The 13,160-nt window shown below is 40.2% G+C and overlaps 1 protein-coding gene across 2 annotated transcripts in view; it reads left to right on the top strand.

Moving 5' to 3' along the window:
• LOC140739171 (organic cation/carnitine transporter 2-like) overlaps window positions 1–13,160 on the top strand; it is a 73,428-nt gene that overhangs the window by 19,858 nt on the left and 40,410 nt on the right. For both annotated transcript variants that reach the window (XM_073067204.1, XM_073067205.1), the window contains exon 5: window positions 12,670–12,796. In XM_073067204.1, the coding sequence (XP_072923305.1) occupies window positions 12,670–12,796 (127 nt within the window). The remainder of the gene's footprint in view (window positions 1–12,669; window positions 12,797–13,160) is intronic.

The following is a 13,160-nucleotide window of genomic DNA, read 5'->3' as shown; positions in this document are numbered from 1 at the left end:
CCCTTGTTCTTGACTCCCCTACCATGGGGAAGATACTTTCCACATCTATTCTGCCTAGGCCGTGCAACATTTGAAAGGTTTCAATGAGATCCCCCCTCATCCATTTAAATTCCAGAGAGTACAGACCCAGAGCCATCAAATATGCCAAGTATGATATACTTTTCATTCCCAGAATCATACTTGTGACCCTCCTCTGAACCCTCTCCAATACCAACACATCTTTTCTAAGATGAGGAACCCAAAACTGTTCACAATACTCAAGGTGAGGACTCACCAGTGCCTTATAAAGCCTCAGCATCACGTCCCTGCTTTTGTATTCTAGACCTCCTGAAATGAATGCTAACATTGCATTTGCCTTCCTCAACACCATTTCAACCTGCAACTAACCTTTATGGTGTTCTGGTACAAGGACTCCCAAGTCCCTTTGCATCTAAGATTTTTGGATTTTCTCCCCATTTAGAAAATATTCTGCTCATTTATTTCTACTACCGAAGTGCGTGACCATGCATTTTTTTAATGTTGTATTTCATTTGCCACTTTATTGCTTATTCTCCTAATCTGTCTAAGTCCTTCTGCAGCCCTCCCGTTTCCTCAACTCTACCTGCCCAATCCACCAATCTTTGTATCATCTAGATGATTGATATACAACATAAAAAGAACTGGTCCCAACACCAACCCCCGCAGAACACTACTAGTCACTGGTAGCCAAATAGAAGAAGATCCTTTTATACCCACTCACTGCCTCCTACCAATCAATGATTCAGCTACGACAGGAATATTTCCAATGGGTAATACTTCACCGGGAGGTTGTCAAAAGGAATAGTGCACATGGAATCTTGGGTAATGTACTGATATGGCTAGAGAAGTGTATGCCAGGCATAAGGCAAAGAGCGTAAGAGAAGGAATTCCTTTCAGCTTGTCTGGTGGAGTACCACAGTAATTTGAGGTTGGGCCATAGTTCTCCACAATGAAAAACATGACTTTGAGAACCAAATCTTGTATTCCCATGAACATGCAAATTTAGGTGGGATTTTAAATCCTAAGGAGAATGTAAATAGACTCTTGTGTAATATATGAAAACTAAGTAAGTGGGAGAAAAGATGCCAGAAGGAATTGCATATAGAAAAAATGTGGAACATACTTCTTCAAACCATTCTGAGGCTAAAACTATAGCAACCATCTCAGATGTGAATACCAATACTTTGAGAATCTTTTCTTAATAATCACCTGAAACTTTGGAATGCAAACAACAGCTGAACATCCTGCCACTGGATCTTTTAAAACATCTTTGAAAAGAAAAGACAGTACCTATATAAAATTCAGAAGATGGCGGGAACTCAACTAGGAGATGTTTCTGATTAGAGTAATATACTTTTTAAAAATGAATTCCTATTTGCTCCCCAATCACACGCAGCTAAGCACTTGAGCACATCAATGGCTTTTTCACACTTCTGTAGAATTTTATACATATATACCTTCCATGTTAGCCTTATGTTCATCCACATGCCTAGAAACTTTATGACTGACTCCTGTTGTAAGAGATTTCCCATATAAATTGAGATCAATTGTGGGTGTAATGTTCCTGTTAGAAAAGCAAATAACTTGAATCTTTGCAAAAAAAAAAATTAAGCCCCTCCCACTGATGTCCTCATTCCACTACTTCATTAATACTTGCCTGCATTCTCCTAACTATATAATTCATATTCCTACCTTTCTTGACACTGTACCATCACCAACATTTGACAATTCAGAAATTTCAAGATTCAAGTACATTTATTATCAAAGAATGTATAAGTTATACAACCTCACAGGTAGCCACAAAGCAAGAAACCTGAGGGAACACAGTTGAAGGAAAAAAAGAATAGAAATAAGGATAAAAGACCAACTCTCAATGCACAGGAGAAAAAAATACAAATCATGCAAACAATTGAAGTGAACAACAGCAATCCAAACCAAAAATGAGTCCTCAGATCCGAACTCCAAAGCAGCCTGGTACTGGCTCAAAGCCTCGCCTATCAATTCATCATAGTAGTGGACACAGAGCACAGCCACCCGGGCATTCTTCATAGCCACAGTGCTATGGAGAGGACCATCGCAGAGAATAAGCGAGATTGGCTCTCGGCCCAACTGATCTGGGCTGACAAATAAATTGACCAAACAACAGAACAGTGAAAGGCTCTGTGTCCTGAAGAGAGGAGTGAATTTAAGTAAATGTGATTAATCATAATATTAAAAAAGAGTGAGCTGCACACACTCCCCTGAGGAGTCCCATTTTCAGTCTCATACTCCTTAGAGAATGTTCTCTACACCAAAAAAAAACTGCTACCACTGAAACAGTTTTCAGTTACAATATTTTCAGTTTACAAATATCAGATTCCAAAAGCCTATCGTCATTCTCCATTTAATAAATCCATATTGGTATACAGCTAATTTTTCACCACTTACCACAAAACATGAAAGCTTTGCGATAACCATTCATTCCATAATCTTTCCTACATGAGAATTTAGTGAAATAGGTCTATAACTGGAACGATCTGATTGATATATAGGGATAAAAACCATTAATTTCCAGAAAGCCAGAAGTCACCCTTTAACCCATAACATTAGAGAATTTCAAAACTCATGTAAATTTCAAATCCAATAATCATGTAAACATATAACAAATATCAGCTTTCCCAAGTGATGTCCGACCAGCGCAATTCAGAACCCTTTTAATTTCAACCAATATATAGTAAATTCAACATCTAAGAAGGAACTGGAAAGTTCTTTTTTCTTGGCAAAGTGAGGATTGCTTGCCAAATCTGTTTGTGTATCTGGTCTTTCTCTTTTTTTAAAACTTAAATTTGCTGAGCCATATGCACTGATATATGTTTTTGCCAATAGCTCTGCTTTTTTTTCGAGTCAGTATCCGCAAATCTCTCCACACCACACAAAGGTAGTAATGCATCACATTTTCTAATAATCCTGATTTTCTGTATCATACCCCAAAATTCCCCTAACTGGAACTGTTTCCCAATGCCATTACAGTATGTTCCCCAATACATTTTTACTCCTTCTCACTACTTCTCTAACCATAGCTTCAGCTCTTTTATTTCATATGAACAATGTATAGGAGTAACACTGCCTAACTTTCCTAAAAGTTTTAATCCACTCCTCTTTTACAATGATCCATCCACCAAGGAACTGACTTCTTTTACTATTTCCCAATAATTTGGGAATTCATTCCTGAGCTATTGAGCTGAGTACAGAGCACAAGGTATTCAACTCAATCTCCTCCAAAACAAGAAAATCAGGAAACCTAGTTTCACATAGGTCATCACAAAAACATCCCAATTTACCTTTTTTCAAATTCCATCTGGAGATATGAGAACCTTTCCTCCGATTCACATCAACTCCCCACTGCTGTATCTTTGTACACTCCCCAGTTACACACACTTGCTATAACCTCAGATACCAGTATAAGGTCTGTAGCAGAAACATTGTTGTTAAATAGATTTACTCTTGTACTCCTACCATTATTCAAGCACACCAAACACTTTTCTTCCAGAAGGTTTTCCACCACCATCCCATTCACACTTGTGTCATTACACCTCCACATAGTACTATAAGCACCATATGATCTTATTTTTCCCATTTCCACACACACTTTCCAATATATTCGATGTTAACATTTCACATGGGTTATAAAAAATTATTATCTGTACTTTGCTGTTCTTTCCCCAAATTTCAACCACAATTGACTTCTAAACAACTCCAATCTCTATCACTCTATATGCTATTCCATTTTTGACAAAGGTAGCCACTCCTCATCCAAATACCCATTTTCTAATCGTGTCTCATATCAGTGTAACCTTGTATCTTATAACTTAGACAAGATTTTGACAAGGTTTATTTGGTAAATCTTCAATAAATATCTTAAATTTTTGACCACTAGGTAACAGGCTTCAAGCATTCCAGTGTAAGATTAGAAAAACCATTAGCAACCCCCCCTTTGAAGTCTGACATCATTTATCCCTCCTTCTAAGGCATTATTAGTAACTTCAAGAGTTAAGTCTTTTATCTTTGGATGTTTTTCTGCAGCTGTTAATATAATCTTAATTCTTTCTGTCCAACTATTACATTGTGATGGGCAATTTACCACACCTGCCATGAAAGAGACAAACTTTAGTTTATCAATAATCTACAATAATCATGCTCTTCACACATTGTCCCTAATATATCTGCATTCTAGATATAAATATGTCCCATTACAGAAGTCATGGTCTTCTGTTTATTCTGCAGAGCCTCTACATATGATATGCCCATTTCCACTCAGACACGCTGGACTTTCACAGCTTTCTTATATACGGAGCATCCTGCATATGCAGAGCGATATTCTCCTCCACAGTTGGTACATTTTAGCCTAACAGCTTCTCCACAATTGCCAACATCATGTTCTCCAACACATCTACCAAACTACTTTTTACCCTTACACACAGCCTAACTTCAAGCATTGAAAACATCTCAGAGGAGGAGGCCAATAGGCTCGAACCATATAACTTTTATAAGCAAAATTTACCCTATCTGGCAACTTTTCCCATCAAATTTAATCAACACAGATAAGTTATCTGTTCTTAACCACCATGGAACCCTTTTAAACATTTAGCATTCACAACTTTCCCCTGACTAAATAATTTTTAACACTGTCCATAAATAGATCTAGAGGCACAACAGGGACTGCAAATTTGCACTACACTGCAAATCTCCCCACTGAGAAGCTGTTTTTAAGTTTGGAACATTAGCCAATGCTGTTAGATTATGTGCAAGTGCAACTTCCTTGCCCACTTCCAAGGATTTGCATTCTCTTTCTTCAAGATATTATTGAACACCTGTAAAAAAGCTGTTCTGAGGATCGTCACTTTGTGGTGATGGAAAGGCTTGTGGGTTCTTGAGATTCTAAGAGCAATGCTGTTTGGAGTTTAGCTCCTGGTGGGGTCTCTCAGGACAGTACTGTAAGTTCAAGGCAAAGGTTGCAGACAAAGAATGATCCAAACAAGAACTCAATGGTGAAGCAGGCAAAGATGATAACTCATCACAATTGCAGTGAGACAAATGAAGGCTGCAGCAGTAAAGGGTCTCCAGTCATCTTGCATCCCATAGCACTGGACCCTGACACCAATCTGCTGAGGACTGTGTGGTGGCTTCCTGTGCAACAGCTTCCACACGTTAAACAGACATCCTCCATTAAGGGAATAACCCCTGAAGAGAACATTCATTCATGTAATGCTTCAAAAGGTTAGAGTTGTGCTGCTGGACAATGAACAATCTTGTCTCCATATCGAGACACCTTGCGAACTGTTCCAGCTGAAGCTGTACTCAGGAGTCACCCTGCTCAGTGCAAGATGGTTGATTCTGTCTTCTGGCACTCATTATTTGTGCATGAAGGCAACCCAGAGATACAATAAGTTGGACAACACATGGCAGTGGTGACATTTGAAAAAAAAAGTGAGTGGGGGCAGTCAGGACATTGTGCACACCACAGATCCCGAGGAAGTTAGGCACATGACAAGGACCTATACAAACAGATTTTTGGGGTCTGTGACGTTGCATGTGGAATAGCATTTGTGCAACCTCCCATCCACCTGTGAGTAAATGTCAGCATGACACAGATTCAGACAAGCACAGTGATTCCAAGGCATGCTTGTTGATTTGTTGGAATTATTACTTTACCAGCCTCTTTTGTTATCTAAGTATGGCACTGCTTTTCATCATTTCTGAATCACTCCTTTTAAGTAAAACCTTTCTGCTACACGACATCCTTCAACAAAACTCTTTGTTACCCACAATGTGAAATAATTAGAGCCAAAGACTGGGTGACCATCCAAACAGAACCCTGACTTTCAGCCAAAAAAGCCAAGTCTATTATTTAATCTGAAACCTACCGTTAGTGGCCACTTTATTAGACACCACCTGTACACCTGCTTATTACTTCAAATACTGTATATAATCAAACAATCATGTGGCAACAACTCAATGCAGAAAAGCATGTACAAACGTTTGTAGAAATGGTCAAGAGGTTCAGTTGTTGTTCAGAACAAACATCAAAATAGGGAAGAAATGTGACTTTGACTGTGCTAGACGGATAGGTTTGAGGATCTCATAAACTGCTGATTTCCTGAGATTTTCACACACACAACAGTCCTGAGAGTTTACAGAGAATGGTACAATAAACAAAAGAATATCCAGTCAGTGGTAGTACTGTGGGCAAAAAAGCCTTGTTAATGAGAGAAGTCAAAGGAGTATGGTCAGACTAGTTCAAGCTGACAGGAAGGCAACAGTAACTCAATAAGCACGTAAAACAACAGTGGTGTGCAGTAAACTATCACTCAACGCACAGCGCATTGAACTTAGAAGTAGAGAGGCCATAGCAACAGAAGAGCACGGTCATTCAATGACCACTTTATTAGTTTCAGAAGGAGCCAGCTATAGTTGCAACTGAGTGCATGCTCATGGCTAGCAGGACTATTGCTACACATGCCCCCTCCCTATGGCCCTCCTTCCTCATTTCTCTTTTCTTCCTCATCTTCCATTCTTACTTCCTTCCTCTTTGTCTCTCCTTCTTCTCCATTCTTCCTTTCTCTTGTCTCTCCTCCTCGTCCTTCCCCAAGACACTGTCTCTCCACCTTCCTTACTCCCTGATCTTTATCTCCACTTTCTTTTCTCCCTTGCCCCCTTGTTTCTCTCACTTTGTTATCTTTCACTTCAAACTCTCTCCCTCACTCATCCTCCTCTTTTTTTCTCAGGGAGATACTTCAGCAGAGAAAGGCAATGTAGTTTGCCTCATGTAGTTGAACATGTCACCTGCAAATTCAGCAGCTTTCATTCTCATATTGTACGTCAAGATTAACCCAGTTCTTAAAGTGCAGGAGTCAAGTAGATGCACATCTGATAATATTGAGGGCAGCTGAGCGCCATCCAAGCAAAGAGGTGAGGGCATTGTGCACCATGCCAATTCAATTCTGATGGTTCATCACTGTGTCACAGCATGCCAGGGAACACTGATTTATAGTAGATAACTTTAATAATGGCACTTATTGCTGATAGGTAAGTGCCCTTATGAAGTTGGTAGTAAGCTATTTTTTTAAAGTGTCAAATTAACGTCCTACCATAATACTGTTAAAGTGAACAGAATGAGAATTTAGATCCAGTGACAATGGAGGGAAGAAGCAACATATTTTAAGTCAAGATAAGTTGCTGATTGAGAAAGGCAGATCTTTGCCAATGACACAGGATTGCTGACAATTTTCCATAAGCCTGTCAGAATATTAAGCCAGTTTTCATACTATCTTCTGCTCTTTGAGATTTCTGAATCAACTTCAAGCTAATAAGAGGGGTATAATTTTAAGGAGAATGGAGGAAAGTATATGGGGGATGTCAGGAGTAGGTTTTTACACAGAGAGTTCTCAGAACATCCTGCCAGGGATGATGGTAGAGACAGACACTGTATACTGGGGACATGTAAGACACTCTTAGATAAACACATAGATGAAAGAAAAATGGAGGATTATGTGGGAGGAAAGTTCAGACTGACTGGCATCTCCTTAGAGCAAAGGGTTTGGATGGGGTGGAGTTTGTTAGGTGTGTTCAGGAAGGTTTTCTGACGCAATATGTAGATAAGCCATCTAGAGGAGAGGGTTTTGGGAAATGAATCTGATCAGGTGTCAGATTTCTCAGTGGAAGAGCATTTTGGGGATAGTGATCACAACTCTATCTCCTTTACCATTGCGCTGGAAAGGGATAGGAGCAGACAATTTGGGAAAACATTTAACTGAGGTAGGGGGAAATATGATGCTATTAGGCAGAAACTTTGGAACATTAATTAGGAGCAGATATTCTTGGAGAAATGCACGGACTGAAACACTTGCGAGTATAGTCATTGAAAAAGAGGATGTTTTGGAGCTTTTGAAAAGCTCAGCCCGGAGGAGATACATTCCAGGCTACTGTGGGAAGCGAGGGAGGAGATTGCTGAACCTTTGGCTCAGGAAATGTTCAGGGAACATTTTCATGGTATTCTGCATAAGCATGTTCCATTGAAGCAGGGAAAGAATGGTAGGGTAAAAGAACCATGGTGTACAAAGGTTGTAGAAACTCTAGTTAAGAAGAGAAAAGCTTATGTAAGGTTCAAGAAACTAGGTAATGTTAGAGCTCTAGAAAATTACAAGGTTGCTAGGAAGGAGCTTAAAAATGAAATTAGAAGAGCGAGAAGGGGCCATGAGAAGGCCTTGGTGAGCAGGATTAAGGAAACCCCAAGGCATTCTACAAGTATGTGAAGAGCAAGAGGATGAGCCATATGAGAATAGGACCAATCAAGTGCAACAATCAAGTGGATTCAAGGAGGTAGCGGACATACTTAATGAATACTTCGCATCAGTATACTCCAGGGAAAGGGACCTTGGCAATTGTGGGGATGACTTACAGCAGACTGAAACACTTGAGAATATAGATACTAAGAAAGAGCATGTGCTAGATCTTTTGAAAAGTGTTAAGTTTGATAAGTTGCTGAGCCCAGACAAGATATACCCCAAGATACTAGGGGCAGCGAGGGAAGAGATTGCTGACCCTCTGGTGATGATTTTTGCATCATCAATAGGGACGGGAGAAGTACCAGAGGATGAAGGGTTGCAAATGTTGTTCCTTTGCTCAAGAAAGGGAGTAGAGATAACCCAGAAAATTATAGACCCCTGAGGCTTACTTCAGTAGTGCGCAAGTTGTTGGAGAAGATCTCGAGAGGCAGGATTTGTGAGCATTTGGACAGGCATAATATGATTAGGGATTGTCAGCATGGCTTTGTTAAGGGCAGGTCACACCTTACAAGCCTGATTGAATTATTTGAAGATGTAAAAAGCATATTGATGAAGGTAGAGTAGTGTATGTAATGTATATGGATTTCAGTAAGGCATTTGAGTAAGATTCCCAATGCAAGTCTCATTCAGAAAGTATGGAGGCATGGGATCCAAGGAGACCTTGCTTTGTTATTCCAGAACTGGCTTGCCCACAGAAGGCAAAGGATAGTTGTAGATGGTTTGTATTCTGCATGGACCCATTGTTTTCTGCAAGGATCTGCTCTGGGAGCCCTCGTCTTCGTAATTTTTATAAATGACGTGGATGAGGAAGTGGAAGGGTGATTTAGTAAGTTTGCTGATGACACAAAAGTTGGGGGTGCTGTGATTAGTCGGAGGGTTGTCAGAGGTTACAGGGAAACGTAGATAGGATGCAGAACTGGGTTGAGTAGTCACAAATGGAGTTCTACCCAGATAAGTGTAAAGTGTTTCATTTTGGTAGGTCCAAATTGAAGATAGAATACAATATTAATGGTAATATTAATGTTGGCAGTGTGGTAGATTAGAGAGATCTTGAGTTCTGTGTCCATAGGACACTCAAAGCTGCTTCGCAGTTTGACAGTGTTGTTAAGAAGGTGTATGGTGTGTTGCCCTTCATGCAATTAAGTTCAAGAGCCGTGAGGTAATGTTACAGCTATTTAGGACCTTAGTTAGGCCCCACTTGGAGTACTGTGTTCATTTCTGGTCACCTCACTACAGGAAGAATGTGGATATTATAGAAAGAGTGCTGTGGAGATTTACAAGGATGTTGCCTGGATTGGAGAGCTTGAGAATAGGTTAAGTGAGCTTAGCCTGTTCTCCTTGTAGTGACAGTGGATGAGAGGTGACCTGATAGAGCTGTATAATATGATGAGAGGCATTGATCCTGTCGATAGTCAGAGGCTTTTTCCCCAAGGCTAAAATGGCTAATACGACGGTGCATAGTTGTAAGGTGCTTGGAAGTAGGTACAGAGGCAATGTCAGGGGTAAGTTTTTCACACGGAGTGTGCTGGGTGTGTGAAGTGCACTTCCAGTGAAGGTGGTAGAGACAGATACAATAAAATCTTTTAAGAGCCTCTTAGGCTCCATCCACACTAGAGTGGATAATTTTGAAAACACCGCTTTTGCATAAAAATAATAGGCGTCCACACCAGGCATTTTTGAAAATATCTCCGTCCACATTAAAACTGGTATTTGGGCAAATCTCCTCCTACTGGGCATGCGCAGGACAAATCTACAGAAAACAAGTGACTTGTTTGGTATCAAATCTCACCGTGAAAAACTCGGTGCGTGTTTGTCCAGTTACAGACAAGAAAAACTTCAAAGGAAATTGCCAAATGAAGGACAGCTGTTGGCTCTCGCGCAGGAGGACTTAAAACTAAAAAAAAAATACTGGAGCGTATGGAGGCAACTGATAGGGAGTTCACGGACAGTATGACCCAGCTGATGACAAACTTTGAAAAACTGACTAAATCTGTTGCAGAGAGATTTGCAATGATGAGGAATATGATGGCTCCTCCCCCAGTACTTTTCACAATACCAGCCTCACAGCCACTACAACAGCTACACATACGGACACACAGACCCCGGGTGGCCCCACCAACATCTTCCCCACTCTCACAGAGGGGTCACCCTGGAGGCATTTCCTACAGCCATAGTCTCTTCACCAATGAAAGGGATAACAGCTACAACTAAATGCAATAAGGCTTGTTACTGGGCAAAAGTGAAATTTGTTGTTACCTCATTTGTTTGCCTTTACTTTTGCCATATCTTTCTGTATTATTTTGCTGTATTTAACATGTGCAATAAAACGAGTTACTGGGCAAAAGTGATTTTATTTTTACCTGAGTAAAAGGGAAACTTACAATTTTCCTTTTTTGGTCTTAACATTTTCACGTCTAGATAGATAGATAGATAGATACTTTATTCATCCCCATGGGGAAATTCAACTTTTTTCCAATGTCCCATACACTTGTTGTAGCAAAACTAATTACATACAATACTTAACTCAGTAAAAAAAATATGATATGCATCTAAATCACTATCTCAAAAAGCATTAATAATAGCTTTTAAAAAGTTCTTAAGTCCTGGCAGTTGAATTGTAAAGCCTAATGGCATTGGGGAGTATTGACCTCTTCATCCTGTCTGAGGAGCATTGCATCGATAGTAACCTGTCGCTGAAACTGCTTCTCTGTCTCTGGATGGTGCTATGTAGAGGATGTTCAGAGTTATCCATAATTGACCGTAGCCTACTCAGCGCCCTTCGCTCAGCTACCGATGTTAAACTCTCCAGTACTTTGCCCACGACAGAGCCCGCCTTCCTTACCAGCTTATTAAGACGTGAGGCGTCCCTCTTCTTAATGCTTCCTCCCCAACACGCCACCACAAAGAAGAGGGCGCTCTCCACTGACCTATAGAACATCTTCAGCATCTCACTACAGACATTGAATGACGCCAACCTTCTAAGGAAGTACAGTCGACTCTGTGCCTTCCTGCACAAGGCATCTGTGTTGGCAGTCCAGTCTAGCTTCTCGTCTAACTGTACTCCCAGATACTTGTAGGTCTTAACCTGCTCCACACATTCTCCATTAATGATCACTGGCTCCATATGAGGCCTAGATCTCCTAAAGTCCACCACCATCTCCTTGGTCTTGGTGATATTGAGACGCAGGTAGTTTGAGTTGCACCATATCACAAAGTCCTGTATCAGTTTCCTATACTCCTCCTCCTGTCCATTCCTGACACACCCCACTATGGCCATGTCATCAGCGAACTTCTATGCCAAACATAAGCTACTACTTAAAAATGATATTTTGGAAGTAATGACACTTGCATCTATTGAATGTTTGCACAAGCAATACATTAATAAAACACCTTGTTAAATGTATAAAACATGTCTGCATCAGTGTTATCTTGTATTTCCATACAATGTTACATTAGGCTGTTACACATCTATTATCAGAGAAGTACTTGCATAAATAGGTAAACCACCTTCATACGAGCAAGGACAGAAAACAGGACAAAGTGAGTGTACTTATTTATTCAGTAAGTTATGGGTCAAAGTATTTGGTGAGTACACTTCTAGCTCTTCTGGCTTCAGTTTTGTTGCCGTCTGTTCTGAAGTTGTTAGGTTGTGTGGGGGGGTTGAAATTCTCTGTCACACTGCAAAGCTGCAGTAACATTCTGCTCAGGGACAGGCTCCTGAAGCCGTCCGCCATTGTTGTTGTGGTGTTGGAAGTTGCATTCAAGAAAACTATGAAATGCCATGCTGCCGCCACCATCTATTCCAGCTGGTCATGACAGTGTTTTTAAAAAGCTTCAGTTACCCTGTAGACACTACACCGGCCAATTGGTATTTTCAGATTTACACACTCTGGAGAGTGTTTTAGAAAAGCTCTTTTTTCAGGGGAGGAAAATGCCATTTCAGTGTGGACGGAAGGTAAAAACGAAGCGAAAACGCTTCAGTTACAGATTTATCCAGTCTAGTGTGGATGTAGCCTCAGATAGGTACACGGAGCTTAGAAATATAGAGAGCTATGTGGTAGGGAAATTCGAGGCAGTTTCTAGAGTAGTTTACATGGTCAGCACAACATTGTGGTCCAAACAGCCTGTAATGTGCTGTAGAGTTCTATATTCTATGATCTTAGATGAGGTTGAAGTGTTGGCATCGTGGGCTGAGGGGCCTTTACTGTGCTGTAATGTTCTATGTTTCTAGGTGATTAAATTACATTATCTCATGTGATTAAAAAGTATTTCGACTTGTGAAAATATTTGTGAAGTCAGTATACTAAAATAACACTTCTACTTTCAGGTTTATTCCTGAATCTCCACGCTGGTTGTTGATAAAAGGAAGGGTAAAGGAGGCAGAAGAAATACTCCAATATTTTGCAAAGAAAAATGGTGTCACTCTCCCAGAGGTGCTTTTCAGTGAACCTGAGGTATCAGCTACCATGTTTCTGCTTAATGAGTGATCGGTTAGCTCAATAATAGAGACCAGTTCATTTAAAAAAAAATATTTCTTCCTTATCCCATCTCTTTTTGCTGAAGCAAGATTCCATTGATGTTAAGTCAGATATGAACTCTGCTGCTGTGTGTAGGTAATTTCCGCTCCACTTCCACCCAGCAACAAACCACACATGCATTTTCCAGGAGCGTTTTCCATGTATTGATTAGACCATGAGAACGCCGATGAATACTTCCCCATAAATTTTAACAACAACAATATTATCAGCAAAGCACAGAGAAAAATTCAGATGTGTTTGACAATACTGTATTTTGTATTGATTAAGTTTGCTTCTTCTC

This window comes from Hemitrygon akajei, chromosome 15 (assembly GCF_048418815.1).
Source record: "Hemitrygon akajei chromosome 15, sHemAka1.3, whole genome shotgun sequence".
NCBI classification, from domain to species: domain Eukaryota; kingdom Metazoa; phylum Chordata; class Chondrichthyes; order Myliobatiformes; family Dasyatidae; genus Hemitrygon; species Hemitrygon akajei.
The sequence above is the reverse complement of the archived record's forward strand: the minus strand, read 5'-3'. Positions and strand labels throughout refer to the sequence as shown.